Below are 20,288 nucleotides of genomic sequence, written 5' to 3'. Positions count from 1 at the left end.
CAATTGGTGTGTTAAAAATTGCATTAAAAATATTAAACAATCATTATATATATTAGACTGGGTATTGGAATCCCGGTCTGGCTGCTACATTTTCTCTTCTCCTGTTATAAACTTGGCGCCCAACTAAAATATCCATGCATAGTTGTGGTATAAAGGTCTCTTACGTCTTTGAGGGTGAAGACTTTGAAAAAGGAGAGAGGAGTGTTGCAGGATTTGACCGGGCAATCATCAGTGACAAGATTCCTCAGCGGTAGAGCATTTGGCTACAGTACTACAGTAGTAGTGTTCTGTAATTTGGTCAATTCAACATCGTAATATATTACCGATAATCCACATGTACAGTTACCTAATAATTTATTTATAACTGAAAATACTGGATACAACATATTGAAGATATAGACGGTTGTACAACCTTATTTAAATATGATTTTCTTTCCCTGTAACAAATTTTAACATAAACTAAAAATTGGAAATTTTGTAACCCAAATGCAAATTTCATTTAGGTTATTTAACAACGATTTGTTCCGGCAGAACTGATAAGGACATGAACGTGCATCGGACAGTGACATATCTGAGCTTTACTTTCCAATTTCGCACGCAAGGTTTTACAGCAATCTAATTAAAAGTTCGATGTTCATGATTTACTCCGTTCATATGGAGTATACATCAAATTTAAGTAGATGGTATTCGTTTCTGGTTTCCGGTATGCCAAAATACAAGGACGGAACGTAAATGAACATGATTGCAAAATATAACTAAAGATTTCTTTATAGCAACATATTGCATATTAAATCTGAGCGGACACGCCTCGTCAATCAGTTGGTAATTATAATTGACTGACACGTGAACATCGAGGCTAGTAGCCAATGATATGGCAGGGGCGGGGCCTCCGTCGTTCGCCTTGCAACATAAACCAAATATTACAAATATTTTAAAAATCAATATGAAATGTGTATATTTGCTTAACATATCGTTTGTTTTGATCCTAAATTGTACAAAATAAAAAGTTCCGTTGTTCCTTTGAAGATGCATTTGTGTTTGTGTTTCTTTTGTCCCTATTTATCGTCTCTATAGCAATTTTTCTTTTGACTGAAAATACAGATTATCAAAAAATGTAACGGAAGACATAAACAATCTGAAAACATTGATAAACCGTTTCCTTTGCATATATTTTCGAAATAGGAATTCTGAAAATAATCTGTGAACATGTTTACTTCCTCGGCATACTGAACTAAGAGATCCAATGAAAATTTGGTGTCTAGTTACGTCTGTATTAATTTTGTTGATAAATCCTAGTTAATTTACCGAGTTTTAGTGAATGCCCATGTGTGAAGAAAAGAAAATATGGTTATTGAAATATAAGCATATGTAAATTTGTTGTTTGTTGTGATTTGGAAAAGTAAATTACTCTAAAAGTTTTGAACGTGTCCGGTTACATCATGTTCTAGCGAAACTAAAAATACATTTTTAATGAAAACGGAAAACTAAACTATCTTTTCCTTCTCACGATGGCATGAAGCAACGCACTATGGATCCTTTCAATGTAAAAACATTAATTTTGCGAACCTTTAATTTATGTAATTTTTGAGGGTAACTTAGTAAGATGTAACACATTATTGAAGGACTCAAAAAATCGGCTCACAACAAGGGGTATTTTATATATCTAGGGCTTATAAGTGAGACTTTATATACTAATGATGTATATTGTTGACAAAATGTCAAACTCAGTTATCATTATTATCATTGTACCGACAAGTGCCGAGATATCTGAAAAAAGTGCCGAGGTGACCTCGGAAAAGTGCCGAAGTGACTCCAACCCTAAGTGCCGAGGTCTCCAGGTGCCGAGATGTCCTGATACCATTTTCTCCCCTCCTGTTACATATACGTGCATGTGTGTGCTATACAGTAAACCAGCAACGATACTTTTTTGTTGGCTTTGACTAAAGTAAAATTAAATTAAAAAAAAAAAAATAAATAAATGCTGCCCTTGCTGGGAATCGAACTCGTAATGTCAAATAGTTACATTGGGCCAACATTAACTTTTGACCTGTGACCTAGTGACGTTAATATATTTCTGTATTATAAAGTTGTACCTTTGTGGTATGGAATATTAACATTATACTGAATAAAATGAATAATATACTTATAGCGTTAGGATTGTTTTTATTTTCAAAGAAAAAATTATTAGCCAATCAAAACAACCATAACATTCCGTCCGGAGTGACGTTCACGCGGGATTTCTGATTGCGGAAAAACAACACTACACAGAAGTGAGGATAATACGAAATGTGGAGTTTCGTGTTTCAAGTTCAGAAAGTTGCGACATGTTTCAGTAAAATAGATTAATTAGTTAATTAAATTTATGTTTTGTAATTAAATTTGTAACCTTAGGTTATAAAAAACACTGTATATAGGCGTACGGAAGGCGTGGAACACTTATGATTGCGTAAGTCGCTTTAGTCAGCTGTTGTTTACCGTTTTAATCGAATGCTTACCATAAATGGAATATTTTAGATAACAATTTTTTTATGTAGTAATTTCTATGTAATTAGCCTATGTCTTATTTCCGTTGTATCAATAACCATTTTCAGTTCACAGCACTACCTTAAATTTTATCTACTGCAGCTTGGATGATTTACTGTACTTCGACAGAAACATGTACAGTACACTATAGAGAAATCAGTTTTTGACCGCCCGTTTTGAAAAATTTGGTTACACCCTCACCTCTCTCCGCTCAAGTTCTTTCAAAGTATTATGTATACGGGTAATTTTAATTTAATTTACATTTTGTAGTCCGAGCTTATACTTTTATAGCTTTAATTGTATGGTTCTTCTATATCATCGAAAGTACAACTGTAAACTATATCTTATATAAATTAGTCGCATAAGACCTCATATTCGGTTGCAGACATAGCATCCAAAAGCAAAATTTAGCAGGTCATTGTGAATGTATGGACAACATCAACTCTTATTCACTTATATAGCCTTTCTGACACCACATATGCAAAAACTAAAAGAAAAATGTAATGCATGGGTTTTATTAGCCCTGACACCAGACTTAGACATTATGACAGATAGATGTCTGGTTTAGGGCCAGAGCGCAGTAGTACTGGAAAACCTGGAATAAGCCGACACTATTTGGAATCGGGCCTCGGGCCAGGTCATCTCCGATTCAGACTACTTACAAAATATTACCACCGAGAATCGCCACTTACCTTGGTCTTTTCAACAAATGAATAGTTTATCTTCTCATAGTCATCCATTTCATCACGAATGCACATTCTATTGTGTCAACACAGTAGTTTCTTTTCCACAGCTTTAAATTTCCCTCGTCATCGTCGCCATTTTCTAGTAGTATCCAAATCACCTTAATCTCGACAGATTACTATATTTGGGTAGATATAATATTCGTTTGTTGGATAGACTAAGTTTAGTGGTGCTTCTCAGTGGTCAGTCTGAATCAGAGATGACTTGCCCGCGATCAAACGGTGTCGGCTTATTCCAGGTTTTCGAGTACTACTGTGCTCTGGCCCTAAACCAGACATCTATCTGTCATGATGTCTAAGTCTGGTGTCAGGGCCAGAGTATCTCGGGCTAGGGTTTTATGTTGGGCAAAATATTCCAACAATAGGCAAATCAAAGAACTGACTCTTGACTAATTTGAATATAGGCATATTCATTATGTTTATATCAATAACATAAATTAAAACAGGCATCAACCTATATATTCATAGCTCATGATCAATACTAAGAAAAAGTTATGGATGGTACATATAAACCATTGTTAAGATGAACTCTATAATTTATAATATTGTTAATTTGGATTGCTTAAGATGTAAAGGAAGTCAAAGACATTAAATCTGTGACCTATATTTTGTGATGATTTCTGTTGACATTCATTGTTGAATTAGAATAGATATTATGCTTTAGTATGAATTAAGTGTTTGTGTCTTTGCATGGTATATAGTATATGATGAGATATTGATAATTCTAGTGCCTAGAATAGAGGGAGATCAAGAGGTGTATCAGAAAGAGAATCAAGATGGCAATGCAAGAGCGTAGACAAGCAGAGCAGGTGTTGGATGTGGAGGATGAAACATTTGGACCCCTTCCTCTCAGCAGGCTGGAGGTAATTGGGATTTCAAATATTAAAAATTTCCATTTTTTAAGCTGAAAAAAATTGAAAATGGCCCATGAAAGTAGACAGTATTGGGAATTAATTTCAGAAATAACAATTCTATTATCCAGGATAGAAAATATCCACACTTCAGGTCAGGGAAAGATATCCAGAGCAAGACAGTGTGATGTACAGGACAGTTTTATGGTACAAGACCAGAACACTATGTTCAAATTCTGATATAACTTTGGATCTCGACAATGCAAAGTTGCATTGGCAAGCCATGGGTTTTCAGACATTTTAAAAATCTTGCCCCTGGTTGGTTTGCAATAGAGACTCTCATCTTTTGCCCTCTATGTATATATGATCTCTCCCAGTAATGATCCAATAATAATAGAAGGGATCTCCAGAAATCAAGACAAAAATACCATTCATAAAGAATCTTGAGACAATATCATGTCTGATATCCATGAGTGTGTAACATTTCTGAGACGTGTAACATTTCTGAGACAGTCCCAACTTTACCAGGTTAATTTGAGTGTGGTTATTTTTGGTTAATTTGGGTGTGGTGTTCCGTGTTCTGACATATTACGACCAGCTTTCCACCTCAGGGTAATCCACTTAGTGCAGTTACTAGTAACGTTGTGTTACTAACTGTCAATTGATGTTTTGTTTTCTTCTTTCTTTTAATTTCCCCTTAAACCTGGTACATCCTTATTATAAAATAAGGAAGTTAATAGGACATGATTATGTTTAGTTGTTAATTACTACGTACAGTTACACAAATTAATCTGAACTCCTTTTCCCCACAGGCAAATGGTATCAGTGCTACAGATGTAAAGAAAATGGAAGATGCTGGTTATTTTACTGTAGAATCTGTTGCTTATACCCCAAAGAAAAACCTTCTATCTATCAAAGGCATCAGTGAAGCCAAGGCTGACAAAATCTTGGTGAGAAAATATTTTAGACATTTTTAGTTACCATATATTCAAAAACTACTAAAATTATCTTGATGAGTCGTGTGATAGGATATAAATTCTAATGAATGATAATTTTTCTTCCTCAATGTAGAGTGGTGTTTGGTTTTGAATTGGAGCTTTTCATACTATGCAATATCTGCTGAAATATCATTTCATTTAAATTTTGACATTTTCAATATTTTTAGGTCATCTGACCTGAAGGGTCAGGATGACCTATTGTCATCATGCACCGTCCGTCGTCGTGCGCCGTGCGCCGTCTGCCGTGCGCCGTCTGCCGTGCGCCGTATGCCATCCGCCGTCCGCCGTGCGTAAACTTTTCATTCAAACAACTTCTTCTCAATAACCGGAAGGCCCAGGGTACTCATATTTGGCCTGTAGGTTGCTGGGATGGAGGGCTACCAAGTTTGTTCAAATGAATGACCTTGACCTTCATTCAAGGTCACAGGGGTCAAAAAAGCCAAAATCTTTAAACGACTTCTTCTCAAGAACCAGAATGCCCAGGGTACTGATATTTTGGCCTGTAGGATGCTGGGATGAAGGGCTACCAAGTTTGTTCAAATAAATGACCTTGACCTTCATTCAAGGTCACAGGGGTCAAATAGGCTAAAATTCTTTAAACAACTTCTTGTGAATAACTAAGAGGCCTAGAGACCTGATATTAGGCCTGTAGCATGCTGGGATGAAGGGCTACAAAGTTTGTTCGAATAAATGACCTTGACCTTCATTCAAGGTCACAGGGGTCAAATAGGCTAAAATTCTTTAAACAACTTCTTGTGAATAACTAAGAGGCCTAGAGACCTGATATTAGGCCTGTGGCATGCTGGGATGAAGGGCTACCAAGTTTGTTCATGCTGGGATGAAGGGCTACATTGGACCTGTGACATGCTGGGATGAAGGGCCACCAAGTTTGTTCAAATGAATGACCTTAACCTTCATTCAAGGTCACAGGGGTCAAAAAGGCCAAAATCTTTAAACGACTTCTTCTCAAGAACCAGAAGGCCCAGGGTAGTGGTATTTGGCCTGTATGATGCTGGGATGAAGGGTTACCAAGTTTGTTCAAATGAATGACCTTGACCTTCATTCAAGGTCACAGGGGTCAAATAGGCTAAAATTCTTTAAACAACTTCTTGTGAATAACTAAGAGGCCTAGAAACCTGATATTAGGCCTGTGGCATGCTGAGATGAAGGGCTACCAAGTTTGTTCAATTAAATGACCTTGACCTTCATTCAAGGTCACAGGGGTCAAGTAGGCTAAAATTCTTTAAACAACTTCTTGTGAATAACTAAGTGGCCTAGAGACCTGATATTAGGCCTGTGGCATGCTGGGATGAAGGGTTACAAAGTTTGTTCGAATAAATGACCTTGACCTTCATTCAAGGTCACAGGGGTCAAAAAGGCTAAAATCTTTAAACGACTTTTTCTCAAGAACCAGAAGGCTCAGGGTACTGATATTGGACCTGGTACATGTTGGGATGAAGGGCTATCAAATTTGTTCAAATGAATGACCTTGACCTTCATTCAAGGTCACGGGCGGCAAATAGGCTAAAATTTTAAACGACTATGTTGTACTAATAGTCAGATGACCGTTAAGGCCCATGGGCCTCTTGTATAATTTACAATGAATATATATGAAGATGTTATTTTCCCATACTACTTGTAGCTTGCTTTACACTAATTTTAGGCTGAGGCTGCTAAACTGGTTCCCATGGGATTTACTACAGCAACAGAATTCCACCAGAAGAGATCAGAAATTATTCAGGTCACCACAGGTTCAAAAGAACTAGATAAACTCTTACAAGGTATTAAATAGTACTTACCTTTTCATATATATGAGGGAAATCCCTGCTAAACAATACTTTAAATGTGGATTTCCCAGCAATGTATCTACCTACTGACCATATCTATCAATGAAGAATCACAATATATGGTTATTTTACTCGGGTATCTTTTATTTGAAAAAATTAACAATGCTTTTTGATGAATACTTATTAAAATACACAAGGAATGTATAATATATTACATTGTTGAGTTTTATGTAAACTCTTATTACCTGTAGCAATTCATTTAACTTGTGTGATATTTCCTTTCTACAACCAAATAATTTTTAATTTTCAATATGAAAGAATACATGAACTTGTTTTCCTGTACACAAGGAATGTATAATATATGACATTGTTGAGTTTTATGTAACAGTAAACAGGTTGTAGCAAACTTTTATGATATTTCCTTTCTAAACCAAATAATTTTTAATTTTCAATATGAAAGAATACATGAACTTGTCTCTCTGTTGATACAGGTGGGATTGAGACTGGTTCTATCACAGAAATCTTTGGAGAGTTCAGAACAGGAAAAACACAGATTTGTCATACCTTAGCGGTCACATGTCAGGTATACAATGTAACATGTGTAAAATTTAAATACCTACTTTCCTTCATGTTTGTTTAAGAAAGTCTGTTTAGGCTTAAAAACAATACTTTATTAATGTTTCATTCTGTAGAAATGGTCATTGTGTTTTGTGGTTGCTATGGAACCACTTATATAAAAACAAAGACCTTTAATTAATTCAATAGTGGATTTATTAACTGTACACCAAACCCTGAAAGAAAGTACAAATTAACAAATAGTTCATGCAATACAGTCAATTGATATATGCATTACAGTTTAAGTTGTGATGTGTTTAATATGATAAAATAAGTTGCAGAATACAAGTATTTCAATAAGTGGTGTAGAAGGTTTGTTCATTTCTATTAGTGGTAGAAATCTTGAGGTTCTTTGACAAAGACTAACATTTCAATATCTGTCTAGATCTCTGTGATAATGACCTGCTCTGTTTACAGTTACCCATTGATATGGGAGGAGGCGAAGGAAAGGCACTGTATGTAGACACAGAAGGAACTTTTAGACCAGAAAGGCTGTTAGCAGTTGCAGAGAGGTCTGCAATTATCAAGTGAAATACTTGAAATTAAATTTAAGATTAAATCTTTTCATAAGTTATCTGTGTACGGGACGCTTTTAATTTCAAAATAATTTGATTGATGAGTTAGATCTCCTGTAATAAACACCATTGATGCTTTCAGAACAGTCCTAAGAAAGTTAGGGCAAGTACGGAGGAATGTTGTGCACCATCCAATCAAAACAAAAACTTGTAATTCCACTCCTCTACAATGCTCTACGTTACGCTCCAATACAAGATCTAACAACACCCTGTTCAGGGTCACCTCAGCATGACCCCTATGAGAGTTGTTAGATCTTGTATTGGAGCGTAACATAGAGCATCATAGTGGAGCAAAATCACAAGTCTAATTTCTATTAGATTGTGTTATGCACATGACCCTTGTTTTGACCCTTTCACCCTCGTTTTCAAGATGATCACCTGCTATTTGCTCATGAGAGGTTGGCAATATTGCAAACAACAAGTTACATTTTCCCTGCTGTTTAAAGTCATCAAATGTTGATAACATTGTTGAATGTAATGGTTGAATTTTTACTTCTTAATTTAATGTCTCAACTGTCTGTAAACAATTAACATTTTCTACTTCTCCAAAACCACAGACCAAATTCATTGAAATTTTTAGGAAACGTTATGTAAGCAAAGATCAATTAAGATTGTGAATTATAGGTTCCCAACCCCAGGGGCCTGTGGAGCAGCACTAAAAAAAATGTGAAAATGACAAAAAAACTCTTCATAGATGGAAGTGTCTTTAGGTCCATTAAAAAAATTGTGAATTTCATGACCCTTGGGTTTCTGGTTTTCCCCCTTGAGGAGGGGGTTAATTTTACTATAGTTAAAAACACATTTTTGTGCATTATTATTTGTTCAATTCCTATAGGAAACAAGTCAAACTTAGTAGAATGTTATGAACAGATGATCTCTGAGTGATCCCCAGGGGCCCAAGGGGTGGGGCCAAAATTGGTCAAAAGACAAAGACATATCAAAATGTTATTCTTGACTCATCAAATCAATTTAAGAAAAGAAGCTATGAACTTTTGAATCGGTGTAACTGTTTTGGTATTGATACTCTGCACACATTGGTCTTTGCTGAAATCCAGGGGACATAAAGAGAAAACACTCTGATGAATATTAAGGCTTCTAGGCGTCTTTTTGCTGAATGTATTCATATTGGGCCTATAATGAAATGTAGTATAAAGAAATAAACAAATTTTATAAACAGTCCACCAACACTCACCTATTTGTTGTGCTCTTTACAGATATGGTCTGTCAGGAAGTGACGTGCTGGACAACGTAGCCTGTGCACGAGCCTATAACAGCGATCACCAGTCACAACTTCTGGTACAAGCGGCAGCTATGATGTCAGAGTCAAGGTAAATTATTTAGACGACATGTAGCTTCAGAAGCAATCAAAGAAAACCAAGCTAAAAACATCATGTCTTGGCAGACACTGTAACGATGTGAAGAGAATGGCAATAATTACAAGCTATCAAAAGTGTTTGGAAAAACTAGATGAAAATGTTGACATTATTTAAATATCATTTGAAGAAATTTAACATATTTTCTTTTATATGCCTCCATGACACCTGCCTTAACCTTTCTTTTGTTTCCTGTAGATATGCTTTACTGATAGTGGACAGTGCTACAGCGCTGTACAGAACAGACTATTCAGGAAGAGGGGAACTCTCAGCCAGACAAATGCACCTTGCTCGCTTTCTACGGATGCTGCTTCGTTTGGCAGATGAGGTAACCTTGTCAAAGGTTTAATTCTCGTTAGGATGGGGGTTATGTAATATAATAAAGTCAACATGAATTTATACAGAATAATTTAGTTGTTTCTATTTTAGTTGGGCCATAATAGATCTGATGATTAAGACCATATGTAGATAAGCATGCATTGCAAGTTTTTATTTGTTTAGAAATTGATCAAGTTACTCTTTGCATCACCCAGAACACATGGACAAAAGTTACTGCCGTGATTGCCTAACTGTTGACAAAATTACTGATGTAATACCTCGGGAAGTTGAGCGACAGATATTATCGTCTGGTCGAGTGATTCTGTCAATCATCTGGAGGGGCAGAGTTTACAAAGTCTACCTGACGCCAGGCGATAGAACGAGTGGGCGGAGTTTATCGGACAATATTCTCGCAAAAAGCGTTTTAAATCTGCAAGAGTTTGATAGATAATATGGCTGTGCCCGATAAGAAAAACATGTGTGGAAGATCTTACACTAACGGGAGTCACTGCCATTAGATCTAGTATATGCAGAAGATCTGGTGTTTCCGATGTTACATTCGTTTGTATCGACCTGATTTTTCAAATTATCTAAGTCGTTTTGCACTATATTTGGAGTTTTGCAATGTGTTTGGTGTACCGACATCGGGGCTTTCAGCTTTGGACTTCATTTTGCTTTTGCTCCTTGCTTTTGTAATTTTATTATCCGATCAATTAACATCCACTTGTACGCTTCAGGGATGGTCATCTCTCTTACCTCGTGTCGGTGTAAAAACCTCAATGACTCTTCGCTAGTTACCGCATAACTAAAAAGCTCTTCTTTAAAAGCAAGGAGGCCAGGATCCAGCGATTAGATGAAGCTTTTGCTTTGAGCAGCCTTTTTTTACTTCTCTCGCTATCACCCGGAACCCTGCAGCCCTATGAATACGGCAATATACGATGAGTTCAGAATAGATCTATCACATGTGTGTCACACATATCGCACAATATTACCGTATTTTCTGGAGTATAAGTCGCAACTTTTTTCCCTGAAAAACAGGAGTGCGACTTATACACCAGTGCGACTTATCCATGGACGAAAACCAAAATCTGACGATGTTTTTGCATTATTACGTAATGATTCTTATGTGAAAATCGTAAGTTTTACTTGCCGCTTAAGTTAAGTTATACATCGAAAAAATTGCTGTAAAAGTGTTTAAAAGATATAATATGTAATGAAAATATAATAAAGATGAAAAAAATTACGTAGCAGATGCATGTTCAATCGGAAAATTGTTTAATTCACGGAAAATCAGCCGACTGAAGTGTGGTTGTTTACAATTACAACACAATGGTGGACTGAATTCGCTATCGATTTTCTTTGGGGTTGTTATCGAGATAATAATAATAAGTCGTCAAAAAGTATAGAATATCAAATAAAAAATAAAATATTATTTAAATATTATGTATGTGCAAGAAATGTCTGCAGAGGGCAAGAAAACACTCTTCTGAATGACTGCTAACTTGCACACGTGTTACACACGTGTTACCGACTGTTATTTGTCAACAGGTGTATTTCCCGGAATCCTGTCGTCATGATTTCAACGAAATAATCAGCAATCAAGTTTAAACACGTAAATTACATACAATATCGTTTAATCAATCTCTGCAGCGTCAAACACCACGAGGCCATATCTGGAAATTTACAAAAATAAAGCTTCTGTATTGCATTATGGGATACGTCTCTCTAAATAAAGTCGATTATACATTAAATCTTTAATCAAAGACATATTTAATACACAGAATATATCAAAATAATGATAAAATAGACTACTATGCGTACTGAAGAAAGTATCTTAACCGGGGTACTGAAATATTAGCGAGAATATGCGTGAATTTGAACTTGCGGAACTCATAGGATTATCTTCAGAACTACCTGTAATTTACATTGAAACTTCAATTTTACCGTTTCTGGTTTTGATCCATACTTTAAATGATCAAGAAACACAAAATTGTGAAGTGAATTTCTTTTTCCAATAAAGGAGATTTTTATGACCTTTGACCTTTACTACCATAAAAGTCAACGGTGAAAACTATATTTGGAAAAAAAAAATTCAGATGATATACTTTTCAATGGTCTATAACACTTTATGATTATATAGAGCAAAAGTGTGGAAATTTAGATATACAAAAAATTGCTAATTTCACTTATTTAGCACATCAAAAACACACGAACAGGAAGATGTTAAACAACTTCTTGTAAATAACTAAGAGGCCTAGAGACTTGATATTTGGCCTACAGGGTACTAGGATGAAGGGCTTCCAAGTTTGTTTATCAAATATTCAATTAAGGTGTTCCTTTTATTGCTTATATTAATTGTTAACCACTACTTTGTAATGTGACTGGTTTTGTGCCTTGAGTCAGATGACCTCTTGTTCTGTATTATTAGCGTGTTTCCCAGTCGGTATGTGGCTTCAGACGATGACCTAGTTTTGGTCGCTAGCAGTTGATTTGTTGAATACTTTATGTATCCAACACACATGTTTCGTAGGTAACATCGGATCTGTAGGATCGATTGTTTTAAAGATAAAGCAATCAAAATTTGTTGTTGCAGCGACATTTCATGTCATACTGACACAATTCTAGTTTCAAAATTCTTCTAAATCATGAAAAAATAAGACAGATACAGAAATTGGGACTTAAACAAGTTCTCATGTTTATCATTTCATGCTTTAAGGATTAATCTTAAAAAGAGATACTTTTGCTGTTAGTCTGTCAAATACATGTAAACTACCAGTAAGTCTTTTAAAAATATTATTTATAAAGTGGGAAAGGCAAGACAATTATATATGATTTACTGTAGTCCCATTAATTTTGTTTTAAACTGCAGAGTGTACTTTGAGTTCAGGAAAAGGTAATGTACCCCAGAACTGAATCCCAATACCAGGCATTGACATGAATTTCTTTTTCCAATAATGTTAATGACTAAGCCTGGATATGAAATGGTTAAGAGTTTACTTCTGCATCCTAATGCATTACAATGTTTTTTGGTTAGAAATGTTGATGTGTAAAATCTTGTATGTTACAGTTTGGTGTGGCAGTAGTGATCACTAATGGTTAGAAATGTTGATGTGTAAAATCTTGTATGTTACAGTTTGGTGTGGCAGTCATGATCACTAATGGTTAGAAATGTTGATGTGTAAAATCTTGTATGTTACAGTTTGGTGTGGCAGTCATGATCACTAATGGTTAGAAATGTTGATGTGTAAAATCTTGTATGTTACAGTTTGGTGTGGCAGTCTTGATCACTAATGGTTAGAAATGTTGATGTGTAAAATCTTGTATGTTACAGTTTGGTGTGGCAGTCTTGATCACTAATGGTTAGAAATGTTGATGTGTAAAATCTTGTATGTTACAGTTTGGTGTGGCAGTCGTGATCACTAATGGTTAGAAATGTTGATGTGTAAAATCTTGTATGTTACAGTTTGGTGTGGCAGTCATGATCACTAATGGTTAGAAATGTTGATGTGTAAAATCTTGTATGTTACAGTTTGGTGTGGCAGTCGTGATCACTAATGGTTAGAAATGTTGATGTGTAAAATCTTGTATGTTTCAGTTTGGTGTGGCAGTCATGATCACTAATGGTTAGAAATGTTGATGTGTAAAATCTTGTATGTTTCAGTTTGGTGTGGCAGTCATGATCACTAATGGTTAAATGAAATGTTGATGTGTAAAATCTTGTATGTTTCAGTTTGGTGTGGCAGTCATGATCACTAATGGTTAGAAATGTTGATGTGTAAAATCTTGTATGTTTCAGTTTGGTGTGGCAGTCATGATCACTAATGGTTAGAAATGTTGATGTGTAAAATCTTGTATGTTTCAGTTTGGTGTGGCAGTCATGATCACTAATGGTTAGAAATGTTGATGTGTAAAATCTTGTATGTTACAGTTTGGTGTGGCAGTCGTGATCACTAATGGTTAGAAATGTTGATGTGTAAAATCTTGTATGTTTCAGTTTGGTGTGGCAGTCGTGATCACTAATGGTTAGAAATGTTGATGTGTAAAATCTTGTATGTTACAGTTTGGTGTGGCAGTCGTGATCACTAATGGTTAGAAATGTTGATGTGTAAAATCTTGTATGTTACAGTTTGGTGTGGCATTGTGATCACTAATGGTTAGAAATGTTGATGTGTAAAATCTTGTATGTTCAGTTGGTGTGGCAGTTGATCACTAATGGTTAGAAATGTTGATGTGTAAAATCTTGTATGTTTCAGTTTGGTGTGGCAGTCGTGATCACTAATGGTTAGAAATGTTGATGTGTAAAATCTTGTATGTTTCAGTTTGGTGTGGCAGTCGTGATCACTAATGGTTAGAAATGTTGATGTGTAAAATCTTGTATGTTACAGTTTGGTGTGGCAGTCGTGATCACTAATGGTTAGAAATGTTGATGTGTAAAATCTTGTATGTTACAGTTTGGTGTGGCAGTCATGATCACTAATGGTTAGAAATGTTGATGTGTAAAATCTTGTATGTTACAGTTTGGTGTGGCAGTCATGATCACTAATGGTTAGAAATGTTGATGTGTAAAATCTTGTATGTTACAGTTTGGTGTGGCAGTCATGATCACTAATGGTTAGAAATGTTGATGTGTAAAATCTTGTATGTTTCAGTTTGGTGTGGCAGTCATGATCACTAATGGTTAGAAATGTTGATGTGTAAAATCTTGTATGTTACAGTTTGGTGTGGCAGTCATGATCACTAATGGTTAGAAATGTTGATGTGTAAAATCTTGTATGTTTCAGTTTGGTGTGGCAGTCATGATCACTAATGGTTAGAAATGTTGATGTGTAAAATCTTGTATGTTACAGTTTGGTGTGGCAGTCATGATCACTAATGGTTAGAAATGTTGATGTGTAAAATCTTGTATGTTACAGTTTGGTGTGGCAGTCGTGATCACTAATGGTTAGAAATGTTGATGTGTAAAATCTTGTATGTTACAGTTTGGTGTGGCAGTCATGATCACTAATGGTTAGAAATGTTGATGTGTAAAATCTTGTATGTTACAGTTTGGTGTGGCAGTCATGATCACTAATGGTTAGAAATGTTGATGTGTAAAATCTTGTATGTTTCAGTTTGGTGTGGCAGTCATGATCACTAATGGTTAGAAATGTTGATGTGTAAAATCTTGTATGTTACAGTTTGGTGTGGCAGTCATGATCACTAATGGTTAGAAATGTTGATGTGTAAAATCTTGTAAATGTTACCGTTTGGTGTGGCAGTCGATCACTAATGGTTAGAAATGTTGATGTGTAAAATCTTGTATGTTACAGTTTGGTGTGGCAGTCAGTTTGATGTGTAAAATCATGTTCTTGGTGTGGCAGTCATGATCACTAATGGTTAGAAATGTTGATGTGTAAAATCTTGTATGTTAAAGTGTGAAGGGATCTTTCTAATTTAAATTTGAAGGGATCATATGATAGGTTCCCCTAGGGCCCTAGTTGTGCATATTGTATTTTGGGACCAATCAGTCAACAAAATGGCCACCAGGCGGCCATCTTGGATTTTGATAGTTAAAGTTTGTTACCGCTATTTCTCAGAAAGTACTGAAGGGATCTCTCTCAAATTTCACATGTAGGTTCCCCTAGGGGTCTAGTTGTGCATATTGCATTTTGGGACCAATTGGTGAACAAGATGGCCGACAGGCCGCCATCTTGGATTTTGATAGTTGAAGTTTGTTACCGCTATTTCTCGGAAAGTACTGAAGGGATCTCTCTCAAATTTCACATGTAGGTTCCCCTAGGGGTGTAGTTGTGCATATTGCATTTTGGGACCAATCGGTCAACAAGATGGCCGACAGGCCGCCATCTTGGATTTTGAAAGTTAAAGTTTGTTACCGCTATTTCTCAGAAAGTACTGAAGGGATCTCTCTCAAATTTCACATGTAGGTTCCCCTAGGGGTTTAGTTGTGCATATTGCATTTTGGGACCAATCGGTCAACAAGATGGCCGACAGGCCGCCATCTTGGATTTTGATAGATAAAGTTTGTTACCGCTATTTCTCAAAAAGTACTGAAGGGATTCTCCTCAAATTTCACATGTAGGTTCCCCCTTGGGGTCTAGTTATGCATATTGCATTTTTGGACCAATCGGTCAACAAAATGGCCACCAGGCGGCCATCTTGGATTTTGATAGTTAAAGTTTGTTACCGCTATTTCTCAGAAAGTATCGAAGGGATTGTTCTCAAATTTCACATGTAGGTTCCCCTAGGGCCCTAGTTGTGCATATTGCATTTTGGGACCGATCAATGAACAAGATGGCCGACAGGCCGCCATCTTGGATTTAGACAATTGAAGTTTGTTACCACTTTTTCTCAGAAAGCACTGAAGGTAGCTGTATCAAATTTCATGTGCATGGTCCCCTAGTTCCCTGGTTATGCATTATGCATTTTGGGACCGATCGATGAACAAGTTGGCCAACAGGACGCCATCTTGGATTTTGACAATGGATGTTTGTTACCGCTTTATCTCAAAAAGGGATCTGTGTCAAATTGCATGTGCAGGTTCCCCTTGGGGTCTAGCTGTGCATATCACATTTTCGGACCGATCGGTGAACAAGATGACCGACAGGCCGCCATCTTGGACTTCGATAGTTGAAGCTTGTTACCACTATTTCTCAGAAAGTACTGATGGGATCTGTCTCAAATTGCATGTCCATGTTCCCCTAGGGGTCTAGTTGTGCATATTGCATTTTGAGACAAATTGATGAACATGATGGCCGACAGGCCTCCATCTTGGATTTTGTTAGTTGAAGCTTGTTACCACTATTTCTCAAAAGTACTGAAGGGATCTGTCTCCAATTTGTCTTGAATTTTAGGACCAATCGGTCAACAAGATGGCCGACAGGCCACCATCTTGGAATTTGATAATTGATATTTGTTACCGTTATATATCTCAGATAGTTCTCAAAGGATCTTTCTCAAATTTCATATATAGTAATATGTAGTAAAAGTTTGAAAAGCAGAGAAAAGATCCCTCTTTCATTTGTCAGACATAGATCATTCTTTGGTGGGCGCCAAGATCCCTCTGGGATCTCTTGTTTTGGTTTAATTTAAGTTATTGAAAACATTCCATCAAAAATGTAGCTTTCCATCTGTATTATTACATCTGCAATTATAATAATTCAAACTGTACTAGTCCCTAGTCTGAAACACATGGTGTTGAACTGTTGGTGTTTTCTTGTTTGTGTTTTCTTGTTTGTGTTTTCTTCTTTGTATTGAACTGTTGGTGTTTTCTTGTTTGTGTTGAAATGTTTGTGTTTTCTTCTTTGTATTGAACTGTCGGTGTTTTCTTGTTTGTGCTGAACTGTCGGTGTTTTCTTGTTTGTGTTGAAATGTTTGTGTTTTCTTCTTTGTATTGAACTGTCGGTGTTTTCTTGTTTGTGCTGAACTGTTGGTGTTTTCTTGTTTGTGTTGAAATGTTTGTGTTTTCTTCTTTGTATTGAACTGTCGGTGTTTTCTTGTTTGTGCTGAACTGTTGGTGTTTTCTTGTTTGTGTTGAAATGTTTGTGTTTTCCTCTTTGTATTGAACTGTCGGTGTTTTCTTGTTTGTGCTGAACTGTCGGTGTTTTCTTGTTTGTGTTGAAATGTTGGTTGTATTGAAATGTTTGTGTTTTCTTCTTTGTATTGAACTGTTTGTGTTTTCTTGTTTGTATTGAAATGTTTGTGTTTTCTTCTTTGAATTGAACTGTCGGTGTTTTCTGTGTTTGTGTTGAAATGTTTGTTTTCTTCTTTGTATTGAACTGTCGGTGTCTTCTTGTTTGTATTTTTAGCCCACCATCATCAGATGGTGGGCTATTCAAATCGCTTTTTGTCCGTGGTCCGTCCGTCCTTCCGTCCGTCCTTCCGTCCGTCCGTCCGTTAACAATTCTTGTTATCGCTATTTCTCAGAAAGCACTGAAGGGATCTTTCTCAAATTTCATATGTAGGTTCCCCTAGGGCCCTAGTTGTGCATATTGCATTTTGGGACCAATCGGTTAACAAGATGGCCGCCAGGCAGCCATCTTGGATTTTGATACTTAAAGTTTGTTATCGCTATTTCTCAGAAAGTACTGAAGAGATCTTTCTCAAATTTCATATGTAGGTTCCCCTAGGGCCCTAGTTGTGCATATTGCATTTTGGGACCAATCGGTTAACAAGATGGCCACCAGGCAGCCATCTTGGATTTTGATACTTAAAGTTTGTTATCGCTATTTCTCAGAAAGTACTGAAGGGATCTTTCTCAAATTTCATATGTAGGTTCCCCTAGGGCCCTAGTTGTGCATATTGCATTTTGGGACCAATCGGTTAACAAGATGGCCGCCAGGCAGCCATCTTGGATTTTAATACTAAAAGTTTGTTATCGCTATTTCTCAGAAAGTACTAAAGGGATCTTTCTCAAATTTCATATGTAGGTTCCCCTAGGGCCCTAGTTGTGCATATTGCATTTTAGGACCAATCGGTTAACAAGATGGCCGCCAGGCAGCCATCTTGGATTTTAATACTTAAAGTTTGTTATCGCTATTTCTCAGAAAGTACTGAAGGGATCTTTCTCAAATTTCATATGTAGGTTCCCCTAGGGCCCTAGTTGTGCATAATGCGTTTTTGGATCGATCGGTCAACAAAATGGCCACCAGGCAGCCATCTTGGATTTTGATAGTTAAAGATTAATATCGCTATTTCTCACAAAGTACTGAAGGGATCTTTCTCATATTTCATATGTAGGTTTCCCTAGGGCTCTTGTTGTGCATAATGCGTTTTTGGATCGATCGGTCAACAAAATGGCCGCCAGGCTGCCATCTTGGAATTTGATAGTTAAAGTTTGTTATCGCTATTTCTCACAAAGTACTGAAGGGATCTTTCTCATATTTCATATGTAGGTTTCCCTAGGGCTCTTGTTGTGCATAATGCGTTTTTGGATCGATCGGTCAACAAAATGGCCGCCAGGCTGCCATCTTGGAATTTGATAGTTAAAGTTTGTTATCACTATTTCTCAGAAAGTATTGAATGAATCTGTCTCAAATTTCATATATAGGTTCCTCTATGGCCCTAGTTGTGCATATTTCGATTTGGGACCGATCGATTTACAAGATGGCCGCCAAGGAGCCATCTTGGATTTTGATAGTTGAAGTTTGTTACTGCTATTTCTCAGAAAGTACTGAAGCGATCTGTCTCAAATTTTATATGTAGTATGTTTGCAAAAGTTTGAAAAGCAGAGAAAAGATCCCTCTTTCCATTGTCAGACATAGATCATTCTTTGGTGGGCGCCAAGATCCCTCTGGGATCTCTTGTCTTGTTTGTGTTTTCTTGTTTGTGTTTTCTTCTTTGTATTGAACTGTCGGTGTTTTCTTGTTTGTGTTGAACTGTTTGTGTTTTCTTCTTTGTATTGAACTGTAGGTGTTTTCTTGTTTGTGTTAAAATGTTTGGTGTTTTCATTGTAGACTGTACCTAAGGAAAGGCAGAGGCGAGACCAGAATATGTAAGATCTACGATTCTCCATGTTTACCCGAGGCCGAAGCTATGTTTGCTATTAATGCTGATGGTATTGGTGATGCTAAAGACTGAGCAGATCCAGCAACTGTACCCACACAGTGTATTTATGCCATTTGTCTATTGACAGAATGTGACAAAGTATAAAGGAGACCATGACTAGTGCTGGTAGTGACTGTGAACCTAAAGTGGCTCCTTTGTGAGTGATAGAGCTGTAGGGTGCCTCTACACATGATCAGACTTTGACAGATATAACGACTGTTAACAAGTTAATGAGGCTTCACAAGAGACACAACCAAGTGCCATAAGTGAGGAGTAGAATGAAGCTGATCATGTTGTCGGAGGCTTTTTCATAATTAACTGAGTCCAATAACTTGATTGCCATCTATATAGCTATGTCAAATTATGTCAATGTGCCACAGTGCTGCAGGAGGCACATGTAAATATACAATAATTCTTGTCACACCACTACAATTTGGTGTTTGACTGCATAATGTATTTTCATCAACTATACAATGGAGAAATTACCGGAACACCCATGGATTTGTGTCTACAATGTTCTGAACAGATTTTGTGTTATAAAGCACGTTGACAATAAATAGCACAAGTGATACATGTAGCAGTACAGAGGCAAGTAGCCTTTTTTGTGATGTTTCAAATAAGAAAATATCAATTGAAAAGATTTAGAGTTGTGTTTTGTTTTGTATCTCTACTATGAAATTGAACATGACAAAGTTTAAATCTTCACACATACAGTAATAAGGATACCTACAAAAAGCGGTATAAGTATACACATACGGACATGGATATGCATTGGAAGGGGAGCAACTATCATTCGTAAAATATTTCATGTTTTCTATTTTCGTATCTAGAATATTTAAACTAAACAAACACTACTGTAATTTGCATGATAGAACTAGAATACTCCTTATCGTGTTCAACCAAAAACGCATGATCATTGCGTGGCTGCCGTGTATATTGTACCTGTGTCAGTGTGAACTAAG

The 20,288-nt window shown here is 36.4% G+C and overlaps 1 protein-coding gene across 1 annotated transcript; it reads left to right on the top strand.

The window, feature by feature from the left end:
• The first annotated feature begins 2,216 nt into the window (after window positions 1-2,216).
• Window positions 2,217-19,970, top strand: LOC138319759 (DNA repair protein RAD51 homolog 1-like). Its single transcript, XM_069262892.1, has 10 exons — window positions 2,217-2,446; window positions 3,995-4,129; window positions 4,930-5,067; window positions 6,779-6,896; window positions 7,394-7,485; window positions 7,935-8,029; window positions 9,307-9,420; window positions 9,664-9,793; window positions 13,181-13,208; window positions 19,223-19,970. Exons 2-10 carry the CDS (start codon window positions 4,043-4,045, stop codon window positions 19,357-19,359), a joined length of 939 nt encoding a protein of 312 aa, XP_069118993.1. The 5' UTR covers window positions 2,217-2,446; window positions 3,995-4,042; the 3' UTR covers window positions 19,360-19,970.
• Window positions 19,971-20,288: the final 318 nt, after the last annotated feature.

The sequence above is a fragment of the Argopecten irradians genome, chromosome 3 (genome assembly GCF_041381155.1).
Source record: "Argopecten irradians isolate NY chromosome 3, Ai_NY, whole genome shotgun sequence".
NCBI lineage: Eukaryota > Metazoa > Mollusca > Bivalvia > Pectinida > Pectinidae > Argopecten > Argopecten irradians.
The sequence above is the reverse complement of the archived record's forward strand: the minus strand, read 5'-3'. Positions and strand labels throughout refer to the sequence as shown.